We start from the raw sequence: 16425 nt of genomic DNA on the forward strand, positions 1-16425 counted from the left end.
AGACCAATTCCAATATAGTGAAAGGTAAGAGACTAAGTACAGGCTAATATAAATATCGACTGCGCAAGCACAAACATTGTGCTTTCTTTAACTGTAGAAATAAGGATTTTCTTCATTTATCACATTTTTCAAGTCTCCTTATTTTACATAGAGTAAGAAACTCAATCGAGTTATTAAATACAGTACTGTACACATTTCCTGATTGAATATGTTATTTCTTTTTTCCAGATCTATCTGATACTTAAAAAAAAATCAGTTCAACTGTAACATTTTCTTTAATTTCGCGCAAAGCTACATGATGGCTATCTGCGCTAGGCGTCCATAATTTAGCAGTATAAGAGTAGAGGGAAGGCAGTTAGTCATCACAATCTACCGCTAACTCTTGGGCTACTCTTTTACCAAAAAATAGTGATATTGACCCGCATTATATAAAATTCCCATGGCTGAAAGGGCGAGTATTTTTAGTACGACAGGGATTCGAACCCGCGACACTCAGATTACGAGTTGAACGCCTTAACCCACCTGGCCATGCCGGGTCCCCCTGTAATTTGTACAGTATTTCTGAGAATTATCAGTAATACCTGATATATTTATGTACTGGTTTTCTGTTACTACTGTTTATTCTGGTGACTAAATTTGTTATAATCAGTTGTATTATAAGTGATGAACTAAGGTGTAGGGGAATATCTTTTTAAAACGTATTTTGTTGGTGACGTTGTGGTCATTACTATGGCATTCCTACCAGTGAATTGAGTGGAAAGTCCGTTATACGAGTACTAATATTTCTGTACGCTTTTTTTTGTTTGTTAAAAACTGTGTGTGTGCGCCCCTTTTGTGAGAGGTACACTAAAATCAGTAATAATGTATTCTCGAGGTGACCTAAGAAGATCAAAACGTAGTTCTGTACTTTATTTTAATTGAAGTTCTAACACCCATACCAGTCGTCTGCAAGTTGGGTTTCTCGTCATCTTGTAAAATCAGTTATATCTTTTACAACGACGTTAAACGCACTGATTATTGTCTGATTCTCTTTAATATCGCTACTTACTTATGGAAGTCTGTGATTTTAGTTCTGGTTTTCGCTCACTGTGTTTCAGAATTTGCTGTTTAGTGGGATTTTTTGTACTATCGCCCAGTTGATAAGGAAAATATCCTTTTTATCCTACATGTTACAAGCTGATTTTCAATTAAACTTATTAAAATTAAAGTGAATGTATAGACTGAAATGCTGAGATAAAATCAAGAGCATTGTTGTTGTTTTTTCTCATAAAGCTGAAGGTCACTTAATTTTGAAAAGGAAGAAGAAAAACAACTTCTGCATATCCTGCTTCGCAACATTTAAAATATTTTAATTTAATGACCTTTTAAAGGTGTCGTCAGTATCGCAGGGTCCGTAAAGGTCGCCAGTTTTTTAGCAGTCTTATTACTGTTGTAACTAGCATAACTTATAATGCTATAATTTCTAGTCTATCTCGGTGTGATACTTTGTTGTTGAAACGTTTTATATTATGTGTGTTGATTCTTGAATGGTTGGCAATAGTAAGAAATATTATAAATCTGTTGTTTGGATTCCGTAAGTAAATTTTTATTACGATTCAAGAAAAATATTTTCGCCATTTAACGCCGTATGTTCGCGAGGAATAGAGCATTTTGTATTTATTGTATACATTGAATTTGAAATTTAAATACATCAAACGTGCAAAATTGTTTATTATAAGAGATTTTATTATATCAACTGCTCTGTGTCTTGCTTTTTAGCGACTAGTGTAGTAGTATTTCTGCCACTATTATTGTAATTAATAAATTATTAGTATACATATCTCAATATTTCTGAAATAAATAACTTTGGAAATGCAACTCTTTACAAATTGTATTGGCTACAGACTAGTTAGTTTAGTTATTGACTTTCAGTTTTAGTGTTACCTTTTCAAGTTATATTTAGGGTAATCGCTTGATATTAATAATGATGTTATATAGATAATGTATGTTATGATTAATTTACACACCACTACTTAATCATTTGTGATTTAAGGGTCTACGAGTAATAATGGTAATAGAACACAGAAGTAGTACTCTGCAGATCTACTGCTTCTAGTATACCCAGTTATTTAGGTAACACTTACTAGTTATTATCACACCTTTAATGTGCTTTGAATGTTTTAAATGTTGTATTAATGGCTCAGTGTAATTCATATTTTGCAATAAATATTGAACTATGATACATGAGATGTTCATTTCTTTACAAAAAGTATTAAAGAATAAACTGAATTACTGACAATAAAGGAAGTTGATAACTGTTGAAAGTAGCAAACTTTAAGATCTATCTATTTTTATCAGCAAGTTGAATTGCCAGCCACTAGTTTGACAACTGCATGTTTTAGCATGAGTTATTAAGTATGTGGGTACATTTCTCATTTTAACATAAAGATCATTAGTGTGGACCTGTGTAAACTAAAGTTTCATTTAGTCAATATTTAGACAAAGTAAGGTGTTTTGTTTGCTGTTAATGAAATAAAAATAAGACATGGAAGTGTTAATAATCAAATTTTTAATTATATTTAAGGTTGAAATAGAGAAAGAACAAATGTATTGAATTTTGTAAGATATACTCTGTTTAAGTTAGTTGTAATGCACCTGAAGTATATCTGGGAATTAGTTTAAAATAGTTTTTGAGTCCATTATTTAAAATAATGACTGTTTATTTTTATCACATGTAAAATACATGGAACGATAGCGTGTTAAATGCAGTTTAGAGTGCATGAATCATAACTGAGTGTTAAATTTAAAGTTGTACAGATTTCTATCTAATATTCCAGTTTAAGAAGTGAATTTATGGTTTATTTAAAAATAGATAATTGTTTAATTTTTCACTTCCTTCAAGGTTGGGTTTGCAAAGGAGAGAAGACCCCCTTGTACCCCATACAAGATTTCTTTTGGAAAGGAGAAACTGTACTCTACTAGATTCTACATTTTTAATTATCAGAAAATACAGAATGTTCAATTTTCCAATACAAATTAAATAATGAGAGGTTAAGATTAGAAAGGGGCACTTGGCCATTTTGAGGTTACATCGTTAATAACAAGACCATAAAGCTAAATTTAACCCTTCGTATCTGTATGTCTATCTAGAGTTACAGTACAGATCAAAATTGGTATAGTCCAAAGCACAAGATTAAAAAAATATTGTGTGGAACTTAATATTTTGCAAATTCAAAGGCAAAACAAACTACATTTATCTATGGGTAAAATGTCTGAAATCATTCTGGTGTTAATGGTTTTATTTTTGTAAGTTTAAAAAATTATTTATAAGTATTAAAAATATAAATAATGTCATTACAGTTGCAATATTGAAGACTAGAACACCTTCATAGTCTTCAATTAGGGTAAATCTGAAGGTGAAAATTTTTGAGTAAAACCTTATTTCACATATGTTTAGGTTTGACATATTCTTAAAATATAACTACTAGATATTCACAAATATCTTGTATATTTTTGGCTATCAGTAAGGTTACATAATGTCTGTTTGGAAAATACTGTTTTAATACTTTATGTAAATTTGAAACTAAAAAAATTCTAATGTTAAATTTGTTTTTGCAGACTATCTGTTGAGTCTAGAATCCATTTTAAGATTTTATGTGAAATCTCATGTCTCTGTGTTTAAAGTTTAATTCAGTAGCTTGCAGTTTATATTGTAAATCTAATAATATACATGTAATATTAACATATGGACAGAGATTGGTTGTTGTAAAAAAATCTTTTCTAGCATGTAAGATTATCCATTTCTTTGGGTTTTTTCAAGGTGCTGGTTACTTCTTTATGAAATACTTCATCCATTTAAAATGTCTCAAAAAGAAAGATGAAGGATAAGGCTGAATGGAACTTCCATCAGTTTGTTGTTGTTACATTATGTGCGTGATATAGTTACATATCTGTTGAGTGCTGATGAAAATTTAATCTCAAAAGCAATAGAAACATCTTAAGTGTAATATGCTCAAGTTGAATTAAAATAAGGATGAAGTTAAGAATTTGTAATTATACAAATATTAATAAATCTCTCTTGGCTGTGCTTTGTGTTTCTTACTTTACAGATGTACTTACATATATTGTCATGAAACTGAATGAAAACTTTTCTCTTGAAACTGGATTATATGCAATCTTTTTTTGCTTAGTAATATCTATAGTAGATGCTGGTACTAGCCTTTCTTTCATATTCATTTAGTTTGTTGCTTAACGTTTTGGTAGTGTATTTGTAAATAAACAATACAAGACTGCTTTGAATTTGATAATGTTTTATGTTTATACCTTAATTAATAAAGCTTATAGTAATTTGTTTTTTATTTTAAGGAATGGGTATGTTGTAACATCAAGAATACCAGGAGTGGTTTAATGTCAGAGATGTGACTGTTGTATTAAACTAAGGTAACTTAGTTTGGTTATCATGGTATTGATATGACACCAATTGAATTTACGATGGAAAAGCCAGAACCTCGAGATCAAAATGAGTTTACTTCTCATGGTCAGTCTAGCCTAGCAATACCAAGAGCACACACAGTGTTAGCAGTTGGCTCTCAAGAAACAGCAGTCAGAGGGTCCCATTCTGGTCCCCCAAGTAGAAATTACTCGTGTGATCTGTCTTATTCTACGAGGTACTCTGAACCACCTTTGTTCACTGCAAGTCAAACTAATGTCCTGAATGAAAGAAGATTTTCTCATTCTCTTCCAGAAATTAAACAGTTTTGTGATATTTTCAACACCCAGGTAGTGGATTCTGATTCTGATAGCAGTACAGTCCAAAGTGTAACATCGAGCACAGATTTCCAACCATCTTGGAACAGAAAATTAGATTTTTTATTTTTTTGCATTTCTCATGCCTTGGGATTAGGGAACATTTGGAGGTTTCCATATTTCTGTTATATGAGTGGTGGAGGTAAGAAATGCATACTTGTAGTTTTAAAAGGCAAAAATATTAGTTTAAGGACATCATAGCTTATAAAAAGCGTAACAAAAATTCCATAACAGTTGTAAATTTGAAGAGTTTTGCATTAGAAAAAAAACACCTAAATTATGTAACAATAAAATAATAAACTACATTTGAATATTAAGACATGGAAATTCTTGAATTTGATTATATTAAACTGTGGAAAGAAGAAAATGAATTGGCTGTTATATATAATCTCATTTTTGTTGTGCTCTTAAAGGGGTGTTTCCTGATTTATCAAAGATAATCTGTATGTCTGTGCTAAGTTGTTGTTCTTGTATATTAATGTTTCTTATTGAATACTGAATGGTGTAGATGTTTTGGAGAAACTAAAAATTATTTCATCAAATGATGGTAGTTTTAAAAGAACTAGTGGATACTAAAACTACTGTATGTTTTCTTCCTGATACTGATGCAAATATGACTAGGTTTAAACATGTATTTAATCTTTTGACAAGATCATTAGATGTTCTTTTAGTTTTTATTCTCTAAACTACATTGTGATGTCAGTTTGAAACTTGTACTAAACTTAAGAGATAATACTAGAAGCCATTTATAGCCTGCAACCCCTGCTCTGCTGTGGTTGACACTTATAGTAACCAACCTGAAATATAAAAGTTTCTCACCCTCAAATATGTAGGTTTAAACACCGAGATCCAGCTTCTGTCTTTATTTGCTCTTATGTTTACCATTTGGGTAAACCTCTTTCAACATCCATTGATTTTGACTGTTGTTGTATGTTCACCAAAAGTGACTATCAGTCCTTGGTACAAGTAACTAAATCTTGTATAGTTTTGTTTATTGTAACCTAACATGCTGTGCACTGAACTTCTAGGTGTTTTCTTTTAATGCAGTTTATGCATATCAAATAAAAGAAACCCCTTTCAAAAACTAAAATACTTGAAATTTGTTAAGAGTTATTACACAAAATAAAGTTGTCTGATTTGTAAAGTATTTATTGGTTATAAGTCACTTACAAGTAAAATATCAGTCTGGAGTGGTACAATTTTGAATTAAAACAGCTGGTTATAGTAGCTTTTTAATTTTAATGTTTGTTAACTTTACATGTGGTGGATTCAAATAATTTAAGAGTTTAATGAAAAGTTTGATAAATGTATGAATGATAAGAGCTGGTTTTGGTTTCTTTTACTGTTTTGTGGGTAGGGTGACCCAGAGGGACTAAAAGATCCTTTGTTATTCTTTAATGTTATTAATTTCTGAGGCTACCCTTTGATCCACAAGACTGGTGTTATTAAACCACCAAGTTTCTTTCTCTGTTGAATTTATTATAATTTGTGTTTTGTTTCATTTATAGGCTGGGCTTAATGTGTGCTGAATGAGTGTACTTTGTAATATTTTGTTTGTATATTGTATCTACTGCTGTTGTGAAATATTGTCTTATCAGCTAGCATTGTAAGATATTGTTTTATATGTTATTACCATAAAACATGGCTCATCTGTTATTACTATATGACAGTGTGTCTCACTAGCTGTAGTATGTCTTATCTGATATTACTGTAATATACTGTGCATTTTTTCAGTTGTGTTCATCTTATCTTGTTATTGTAAAATGTGTATGCCTTCCCTGTTGTTTAACTACTGTTGCTTTTTTCAGGCCAAGCATCATAATTAAACACAACTCCAGGTGCTCCTCTTTTAATACACTGATCCAAGAAGATTCCTAAACCTGATTTTCAAAGCTTCCATGGTCAGATTTACTTATTTGTTAATCAGTCTTCTGGGCAGTCATCAGTGTCCATCCTGCTTTCTGGGAAATTCTTCATTTGCAGCTTTTGATAATGAACACCAGATATATAAATTGTGCCTCTTTGTCTCTGCTTTGGTGTGGTGTCTGAGAGCTGCTGTCAGAGTTTCCATATTCTCAGGAAAAACACAGCAGTAGGTAAGACAGTCTTGTTTGACTGAAACTTCTCATTTAGGGTCTTGACAACAGAATGGGTCTGAGGGAAGATTTCAGAGGGTCAATAATTCAAATCTACAATCCTCTTTTTGGTCACTTTCAGACACTAGTTGATTGATGTGTTGCAGTAGTAAAGTCTATTGACTAGATGAAGAAGAATCCTCAAGGTTTTCTCCAGATGAGGTATCCATCTTTACTCTGATTGTGTTGACATCCTTTTCTTCTGCAAGTCAATGAAGTTCATTTTTACTCTTGGCTATGATGGTGAGACGTAGAGCAGTACATCTGCAGTATCTTTGTTATCCTTGTTCATCATCATGTTTAGGACTGCAAGCTCCATTCTAAATGTACATACCAATACAGTATTTAGTCATATCTGATAATGTGATACATCTACACGTGAAAGATCTCAAACATAAGAAAAAAACTATTGGTTTTGAATAAACAAACCATGAAATTTTATAAGTAATTATAACCCTCACTAAACTCTGAGGCATGCATCGCACAGCATCCAGTCAAGGGCACTCATCAGCAAGTTTGATTATGACACTAGACTATTCTCCTTGATTGGTAGCACCATCATCTGAGCAGAATACTGTGAGCCTTTTATTGTTGGTTATTAATGGCCTCAAGTGGTTCTTATGTTGCACTGTAGATTCCTAGATGTAAACTGTGGAGAACATTTATTATTCAAAATTATAAAATATTGATACATTTCATTGTTAATATGTTGATTGTAGTATAGCCAGTTGTAGTTTTAATACAAGAATAGAATACCAGCACTAGATTTCACTAATATATTTGTTTCCTAAGAATTATCTTCCATTTGTAAGTTTTGTACAAATTACATTTAGTCATCTTTATGACTAAATGACACCTTAATTTGAACTGATAACGACAATGTTAACTTGTACATAGTAAACAGGTGGTAGCACTGCCTGTGTAGAGATAGCAGAGATTATTCATCAAAATGGTGTTTTAAATATTTCTTCACTGAATCATCAGAACTTTACAATACTACATACTGTTTCCTTTTATAATCATATTTATGTAATAACTGAGTCACAAGTTCTGGTGATGTCTGTAAATATCACAGAGGAAGTTTAAATTTCTTGTTTTTTATTCTTTGGTAACTCTTAAAGCAAAACAATGGCGTCAGCCGATTTCATTGAGGTGATGTAGTTTTAAATAGAGTATCTGCTTTTGTAAGTATTACTAATTAGTACCAATTTAAAAAAAAAACACATAATTCTAGAGTAAATGATTTTATTACCCTTTAAAATTAGCTTTCTCATAGAAATTTGGTGTTCCTCTAAAAGCTTAAGTACAGGATTAACTGGGAATTACCAGCCAATAATATCATAGTTGGAACCTTGTTGTATTTAAAAACATGGTTTAAATACAATCTTGCAATATCTATCCAAACACTACATTAAAAGAACCAAGCAAACATGTGAATAAAAACTTTTCAAAATAGGTAAGAATCAACATATGTATGTAAAACTGTTCAGTCACAGATGAATTTAGTTTATTCTATTTTACTTTATTAACATCCTACTACACTGTGTGTCTGTGCTATTATTTATGGATGATGTAGTTGCCATCCTTAATAATTTGTTTGCATTGTTTTTGAAGGATTGATGTCAGCCATCCTTATATTTACTTTCTTTTTGAAAACCTTTTTTTAACTTTTTTTACAATGAGTTGGGTCATTTGAACTTGGAATGAAAGAAAGATAAACTATATCTTCTGTTGGAGCATGCTTGACTTCCAGAATTTTTGGTAGTTTGTGAGTCATCTTTATGTCTCAAACATTAAGAACGGTAACAGTGTTGTTTATTTTCACTGATAAATTGGATGCTGTATCAGTCATGATGCTGTGATAAGATAGTTCTTCCCTCTTCCTTTAGCTCCAACGTTGCTTTTCATATTCCTGGCTGTTGTACCTATTATATCGGCACATTTTACGTTGTTGGCTAATGTGTGTGGCAGCTGCCTTATTCTTCTTCTATAATTCAAACAATGGATTGAATTCAGTGAAATACAGCTCTCCTTCACCTGTGAAATGTGACATATTGAGATTTACTTCAAGATAAACTTAATTTCCCTCTACTTCCAAAGCATTCTGTCTGTGGTTGATTGTGAGATAGTTTCCTTACTTGATTTGTTTGAAGCTGTGTCTCAGCAGGTTGTTTGTGTTTTGCTTCTTAATGCAAACCGTAAGTATTTGCTTTTTGAAATGAGTGAACCCTATAATAATGTTGAACTTGACAGCAAAGCAAGAAGACATCATATACAGAGTTGGACATCTTTCCATTTTTACAGCATAGCCATGAAGATTTTTTGTCTGAAAAAGCTGATATGCATGTTCTTTCTTTATCAGTGGCTGTTCATCTTTTGATTCATTCTCTCCTTGATCTCCCCTCAAAATCTGTTATTTCTTATTATTGTTCATTATTTCATTGTTGCCTTGCAATATTAAGAAAATTTAAATTGCAGCGTATACCATTAGCCGTAGCACGTGGGAGGGGTTAAGTACTCAGGGTTACATTGAAAATTTACTGTCATTGTATGTCAGTATGGGTGACACCAAAATATAGTTTATAATTCAACTTTTAATATTATATAAGTATATTACTGCTAACTATAAACCTCTGTGGTCCTGGTTTTCTCACCTAGCACAGATGGAATGTTTAAGAGAGTTTGGCAGCAGGAGAATACTTGTTACAACAATGAGCAAGTCAAATATGACTGTGGTTTGAAGTGACTCAAAGTTTGATGTCTTTATCATGAAACTTGGACTTGTGTTATTCCAGGAAAAACTGGGACATCTGGTCAGTCTAAGAATGCAGAGCCCCATTGGTTGTATAGTAATAAGTGTGAAAGCTTATAACACTAAAAATTGGTTTTTGATACCTGCTGTGGACACACCACAGATATCCAGATTTTAAAATTGTTTAACCTTGTACATACCAAGAACCAAACCATTAAAGTAAATTATTTTAAGTAACTTAAAATTTTTCAGTAATATAAACAAGTTTCTGAAATATGGAACCCCTGCATGTTGGATACTGATATTCAGTAACCACCCCTTTTAGCTGTTACTATATGAACTTACACATTGTAAAGTAGACTTGATTTTGTCACAACATGAATTATAATGTTTTAACCAACAACAACCTTATAATTATCATCCCACAACATGTTTAAATGTAGTAATATTTTTGTTAAAAAGGTTTATTAATTTTATGTGCAAAGAGTCATAATACACACTTTATGCTGTGAACTAAAACTTGGACATTAACTACACGTGTCTTGTCAGTTTGTCTGGTGTATGGTTACAAAAAACATTTGTATTAATGGAATAATTATCATAGAACAAGAGAAGTAGTCCTGATGTAAGATTTGAGTGTTTGTTATTTGAGAAATTTTAAATGGAATTTCTTGAAATTATTCATTTTAGCTAGAAAATAAGATGCTTGAATGTTTGAGTTCTAAGCTGTTTGATAATTTGTGTGTATGTGAGATATTAAGGTAACTTATGCAAATTTTTTTTCAGGCATACAAAAATGGAGGTTTAAATTTAGTTTCAAACATAATTCAAAGGTTATTACGTTTCAGCATCAGGTTTTGTATTTAAGTAACAACTTAATGGAAGAACCATATACAGAGTGAAATACTATTATATTGACTAAACTAGTCATTTATGATATGACTTTTATATTTATTATAATAATATTATTTATTAATCATTATATAGTGATATTAAAAAAAATGTGTACATATGGAAAAGGGTCTTACAAGTAATTTTTCTCGTATGCATTCAGTTTGATACACAGTATTCATGGTGTATTTTGATCACTTTTAATTGAGTGTTTTTTCTTAGAATGGGAAATACATATTTTTTATACAAGTTTGAATATTATCATAAGCAACTTTATATAAAATCCAAACAGAATTATTATTAATTACACACATATACAAACATATTTATTTAAGCTACTCCTGTGTTTTGATTTTACTCATTGTTTTATTTTTCTCTATTGCCAGGGTCATTTTTTGTAGCCTATTTGATAGTAATGCTTTTATGTGGGATTCCAATGTTGAGGGCTGAGCTTGCTATTGGTCAGCTAACTCAGAATAAGATGATCAATGCTTTTGGACGATTGTGCCCTCTAACAAAAGGTTTGCTTTACAATTGTACAGTATTACTTATTTGATTTCTTGAGTAACTTTTTTAAACTTCTTTTAAATTATGTTGTTCATAGTTAAAGCTAATAAAAATTCCAAAATCCAAATTCAACAGTTAAAAATATTGTGATACCATAGTTTTAATACCAGATATTTCAAGCATTCTTGTGATGGAAATAGATTGAAATTGTAGTGAAGTTTGATTTTACTTTTTATAGATTAACAAAGAAAGCTGATGCTTTGTTTAATTAATGATTTATTAGTCTTTTCCATTGTTTTTGTAACTTTGATTTTTGCTTAAGAATTTTGGCCTGTTAATGTGGACACAATCTCTCTTTTTTACCCCTCAGAGTGGATTCTTGTACATGGGAGGGAACCTCCCAGGGAAGGTTCTGTTCTTTCAGTTTACCTCCTCTGAGATCTAAACATCCATCTATGTGTTTGCTGTGTATGGTGACCTGTGAAGGGGAGGAGAGGATCCTGGTGGTTGAGGGGCCCTGCCCTGACACACCACTTTCGCCTTGAATTCCTGTAGATGGGTGGCCTTGGGGTGGGCCCCCTAGGGTCAATCAGCTGGTCCACTTGGGGTATGGTCAACCAAGTACCAGTGTTGGATCTTTTCAACAGATGTTGTGGACATTATATCTGATGCTGATGTTTGGGTATGGTGCTCACGAAACCCTGGTGTTGCTGCAATGTCCTTGTTTGGCATTGTAGCGCTTCCCCTCATAAGGCTCCATGATGGGTGGGGTTAGTGGGCACCAAAAATTATTTTTTTTATTATGGATCCTCCAAATAAAAACTTAAATAAAATAGTGAAAAAACATTCCATAGGCAAATGACCATGTCTTGAAGACTGAGCAGCAATCTTCAACACCTGTACCTCATTTTCTTATAATACATTCTCTTTCAGACTTTTAGAACTTTCAGAACTTTTAGGGCAAATGTCTCCCATTTTTTTCAGAAAGGACTAGAGGGACTTGCTGGCTCTCCATAATCAGTAAAAAAAACTTTGCTCTGATAACATATTAATGGAAACATTCACAACTAAATTCCTCTTACATTCAAAGGCGATTGGGGATATACCTATTGAGGTTACGCCTCATGCTACTTTGAATTCGTCATGAGAAGTTGTTAAGAGGGATTTGAAGAACATCTCAGAGTTAGAGATTCTCAGTGGTTTCTTCACCCAAGGAGTTTCTGCAGTGATGTGTATCTCCACTTGCAAAGATGGAATTATGATGCTGACCAGTGTTTTCATTTTAACATTTACATCACTGTGTCCACCTGCTACCATCAAGGCAGGTTACAGCCATACATTCCAAACCCTCTCAGATGTTTCCAGTGTCAGTGATTCAGTCTCTTGAAGACATCATGTCATTCCTTGACATGTGCTTGTTGTGGCAGCAAGGAACATGTGAATAGTCCCTCATTGTGTCAGTTGCAATGGCTCTCACCCATCCTACTTTTATTCTTACCCTAAATGGTTAGAAGAAAAAAGAGGAGCAGTATTTGAAGACAATTCAAAACATTACTTACCCTGAGGCTCGAAAGTTGTGTCCACACTTTATCTCAGATGTATGCTGCTGCACTTTATTCCACTACAACAGTGGGAGTGCAGACAGATCTCTCTGTGCCTCCAAAAGAATCATTCTCAAACCATATGAAGTCTTTTGACCTCCATGGTTAAAAAAGCTGATGAATCAACACCAGGACCCATCTCTGTCCCTAACATTCATTCCAGCAAACCCCAAGATTCACTTACTTTAGTTCTGGGTATGGGCATTTCTCATGTACCTCAGGTACATCTTTTTCCACCCCAATATGCAAAATGATCATTAGTTCACGTCCTCAGTCACTGGAATCCCTTCCAACAACAAAGATCTGTCCAAGTGACCCAGAGCAGAATCCATGGAGGCCGACAGATCTCCCTCAAATAAAGAAAATAAAGAAAAAGATATGGTCATAAACAGAAGGGTTCTCTACCCAATTCATCCACATATAAATAAAAATGGCCACCTTGATACAGTGGAACTGTTAAGGTTGACAATAACCCACAAGGCAGTGATCATTTTCCTCTAATTTTGAGAGATACTGGCCGTGGTCGATGCCACCTGATCCATGTGCCCCAGTGGAAGCTGGATCAAGCACATTGGCCCTCTTTTGCTGTTCTCACAGAACTTGATCCTGCCATCATCTGTAAGCCATCAGCAGATAACTGTATTATACAGGTAGCTGCTCAAAATATACCTAAAACCTCGACACGTTTTTCATGATATCCTCATTCGTATTGGAATCCTGCCTGTCACATGGTACAGAAAGGCTCAAAAATGGGTCTGGGATACTTTTCGTAGGTATCCAACACTCTTGCAGCACATGACTTTCCAGCAGGCCCTTTCACATGTTCAGTGGGTAAGATGTCAAAGCCAGGAGGAATATTGGATTAAGTTCACAACCAGCATTTCTTCTATCACCAGTTCCAAAGTCATATGGGATGAGATTTGAAAGATCAGTGGGCAATATGATTCTGTCATTCTCTTGATCTTGCTCTCAGATGGCCAGGAAGTAGCTGATACTCCAAGTGAAAGCTTTTGCTAGGTATCTAGCACTTCTACTTCATCCCCCACCTTCTTAGTCATCAAGACTCGAGCAGAGTGATCACCTCTTTACTTTTGAGCTGATTGTCTCTATGACTCTAATTGTCCCTTTACACTGGTGGAACTCAAACTGGCTCTTCATTAGTTGGATCTGATGATGTACACTACAAGATGCTGCTCTATCTATCTCCTGCTTCTCTTGGTATTCTTCTGAATGTTTTTAATAAGATCTGGCAGGAGAATGTTTTTTGTGATGCCTGTAGCTGGGCTATTATCCTGTCTTTCTCTAAGCCTGGGAAGGATCCCAAGATTCCTTCAAACTATCATCCAATTTTTATGATGAGCTGTCTCTGCAAGACCTTAGAGAAGATGGTTAATGCTCGTCTTGTTTGGTTCCTCAAATCAAACAACCTTCTCTTGCCCAACCAGTGTGGGTTCCAATGACAGCATTCCACCATGGACCACCTGATTCGACTTGAAACATCAGTTAGAGAAGCCTTTTTCTTGTATTAATATTCTTTGACATTGAGAATGCTTGTGATACTACATGGAGGTATGGCATTTTGCGAGAACTCCATTCATATAAATTATGTGGTAATTTACTCATTTTTATTAAATTTTTTTTAATGGACAGGAGATTCCAAGTTGGTATGGATTTGACACTTTCCCTTTCTTTTCTACAGGAACTTGGAGTCCCTTGGGGCTGTGTTTTGAGTGTCATACTTTTCATTGTAAGGATTAACGAACAATTCCCTCTTACTGTTGCAAATGGGCTCTACGTTGACAACTTTCACATCTCATGTCAGTTGTTGAACATGAGGTATATTGAGCGGCAGCTACAGACTGCCTTTCATTGTTTACTGAAGTGGACCACAGCAAATGGTTTTAACTCTCTCTCTCTCTCTCTCTAAAACCATTTGCATGCACTTTTGCTGCTAATGGGGTATTCACCCTGATCCTGAACTCTGTATCAGTGAAGTTGTGCTACCTGTGGCCCCTGAGACAAATTTCTTGGGGCTTATCTTTGACCGTAAGTTAACCTTTATACCACACATCAAACAGCTGTGGGTCAAATGTACAAGAGCACTGAACATCCTCCATGTCCTCTCTTCCACTACTTGGGGAGCGGATTAGTGTTCTGTGCTAATGATATATCATTCTCTTATTCGATCAAAACTTGACTGAGTCACTGGTCTATGGCTCTGCTAGGACCTTGGTCTTGAAGATGCTGGACCTCATTCAACATCAGGGACTTTGGCTCAGCACTGGAGCTTTCCACACTTCCCCAGTCCAGAATTTGTACACTAAGTCTCATAAACGTGCTCTACACCTCTGCTGCTGTTTTTAGTGTACATAACAAAAAGTTGATCCCTACCACAGCATTCTACCCAGGGTTGTGTTTTCCTTCCTCAGTGGGCCATGCTTTTTCAGGATAGATGGTTTGCCATTGCCCTTTTTGGCCTTTGTATCCAGGTGCAGTTGGCTTGATATGATTTGTCCATGGATGACATTGCTGTCTCCATTAGTCAGTCCATCCCACTATGACTTATTACCATCCCTATATGGGATGGGATTCCAATACTCCTGATTGGAATGCTGTCTTCTATTTGCAGAACATCTCCCGAACCATCGTTCCATTTCCATTTATATGGATGATTCATAATTGGGTGACTCTGTAGGCTCTACCTTGGTTTGTTGTGGCTTGGTGGTTGCATGCAGGATACCTTGTATAGTTTCTGCATTCACTTCTAAACTGTTTGCCATTTCTTTTGACCTGGATCATGTAGAAGCTATGCAGTACATGAACCATACTATTTATACAGATTCGCTTAGCTCTCTACTAGCTTTGGAATTGTTTGACGTTAGTTCCTACACTGTTCTCATCAATATTCAAAACCAACTGGCTTGTTTCTTTATTATACATTTCTGACCAGTTCTTCTGGATACCAGGCAACATTTATATTTGTGAGAATGAGCTTGCAGACACTACAGTTAACTCTGTCTGCTCTGATGTAATCACACTTGTGCTTGTATCTTACATGGACTGCAGTCCTGTGTTCAAGGCTCGGCTTCACGTTGGTTGGCAGTTGAGTGAGCAACATGATACGTTCTTCCAGATAAAACCTTCTATTGGACTTTGGCTTTGTTGCTTTCATAGGAATTGGACAGAAGAAGTTATCCTGGCTTAGCTACGCATTGATCACAGTTTTTTAACTAGTTATTTTCTTTCATCTGGAACTGATGCACCAATGTATGGTCTGTATGAACCTCAAGCCACAATAGCCCGCATTTTACTGACAACGTGTCGTTACAAACGTGAGTGATGGCACCATTTCAGACATATTTTTTTATCATGGGTTCACCCTTGATGCTGGACAATGTCATTCATTGGCAATGGTCACACTGTCCACCTAGGTCGTGTTTTTAAATTTTAAAGGGTCATTGGCCTTTTAAACTCTATTTAAGCTTTTCATTCAAATATTAGACTTTGTTTTGTTTTAATATGATTCCTTTTTATATATTTTATTAATTTAATTTTTATTTTTAGTTTTTTACTGGTTTTATGGTGCAGATAGCCTAGTTGCTTTATGCAAGTAAATGCCAAACAACTTCACTCTTCATTAATTTCATAGGGAACAGAATTTCTACCCATTTCTAATTTTCTTGTGTTCATTCTAAAATTAGTCTATGCATTTTCCAACTCAAATTATAGGGAATTTTATCATTTGTTGCTCTTT

General features: G+C 34.1%; 1 protein-coding gene across 4 annotated transcripts in view; it reads left to right on the forward strand.

The window, feature by feature from the left end:
• Nucleotides 1–1412: 1412 nt before the first annotated feature.
• LOC143256133 (sodium- and chloride-dependent GABA transporter ine-like) overlaps nucleotides 1413–16425 on the forward strand; it is a 48967-nt gene continuing 33954 nt past the window's right edge. For 3 of the 4 annotated variants that reach the window (XM_076512916.1, XM_076512918.1, XM_076512919.1), the window contains exons 1-3: nucleotides 1434–1573; nucleotides 4345–4927; nucleotides 10950–11084. In XM_076512916.1, coding sequence (XP_076369031.1) covers nucleotides 4450–4927; nucleotides 10950–11084 — 613 coding nt within the window. In that variant the 5' untranslated portion in view covers nucleotides 1434–1573; nucleotides 4345–4449. Of the gene's footprint in view, nucleotides 1574–2881; nucleotides 2950–4344; nucleotides 4928–10949; nucleotides 11085–16425 lie in introns of all 4 variants that reach the window. The other variant, XM_076512917.1, reaches the window with a different exon arrangement.

Source organism: Tachypleus tridentatus, chromosome 7, assembly GCF_004210375.1.
Source record: "Tachypleus tridentatus isolate NWPU-2018 chromosome 7, ASM421037v1, whole genome shotgun sequence".
Lineage (NCBI taxonomy): Eukaryota > Metazoa > Arthropoda > Merostomata > Xiphosura > Limulidae > Tachypleus > Tachypleus tridentatus.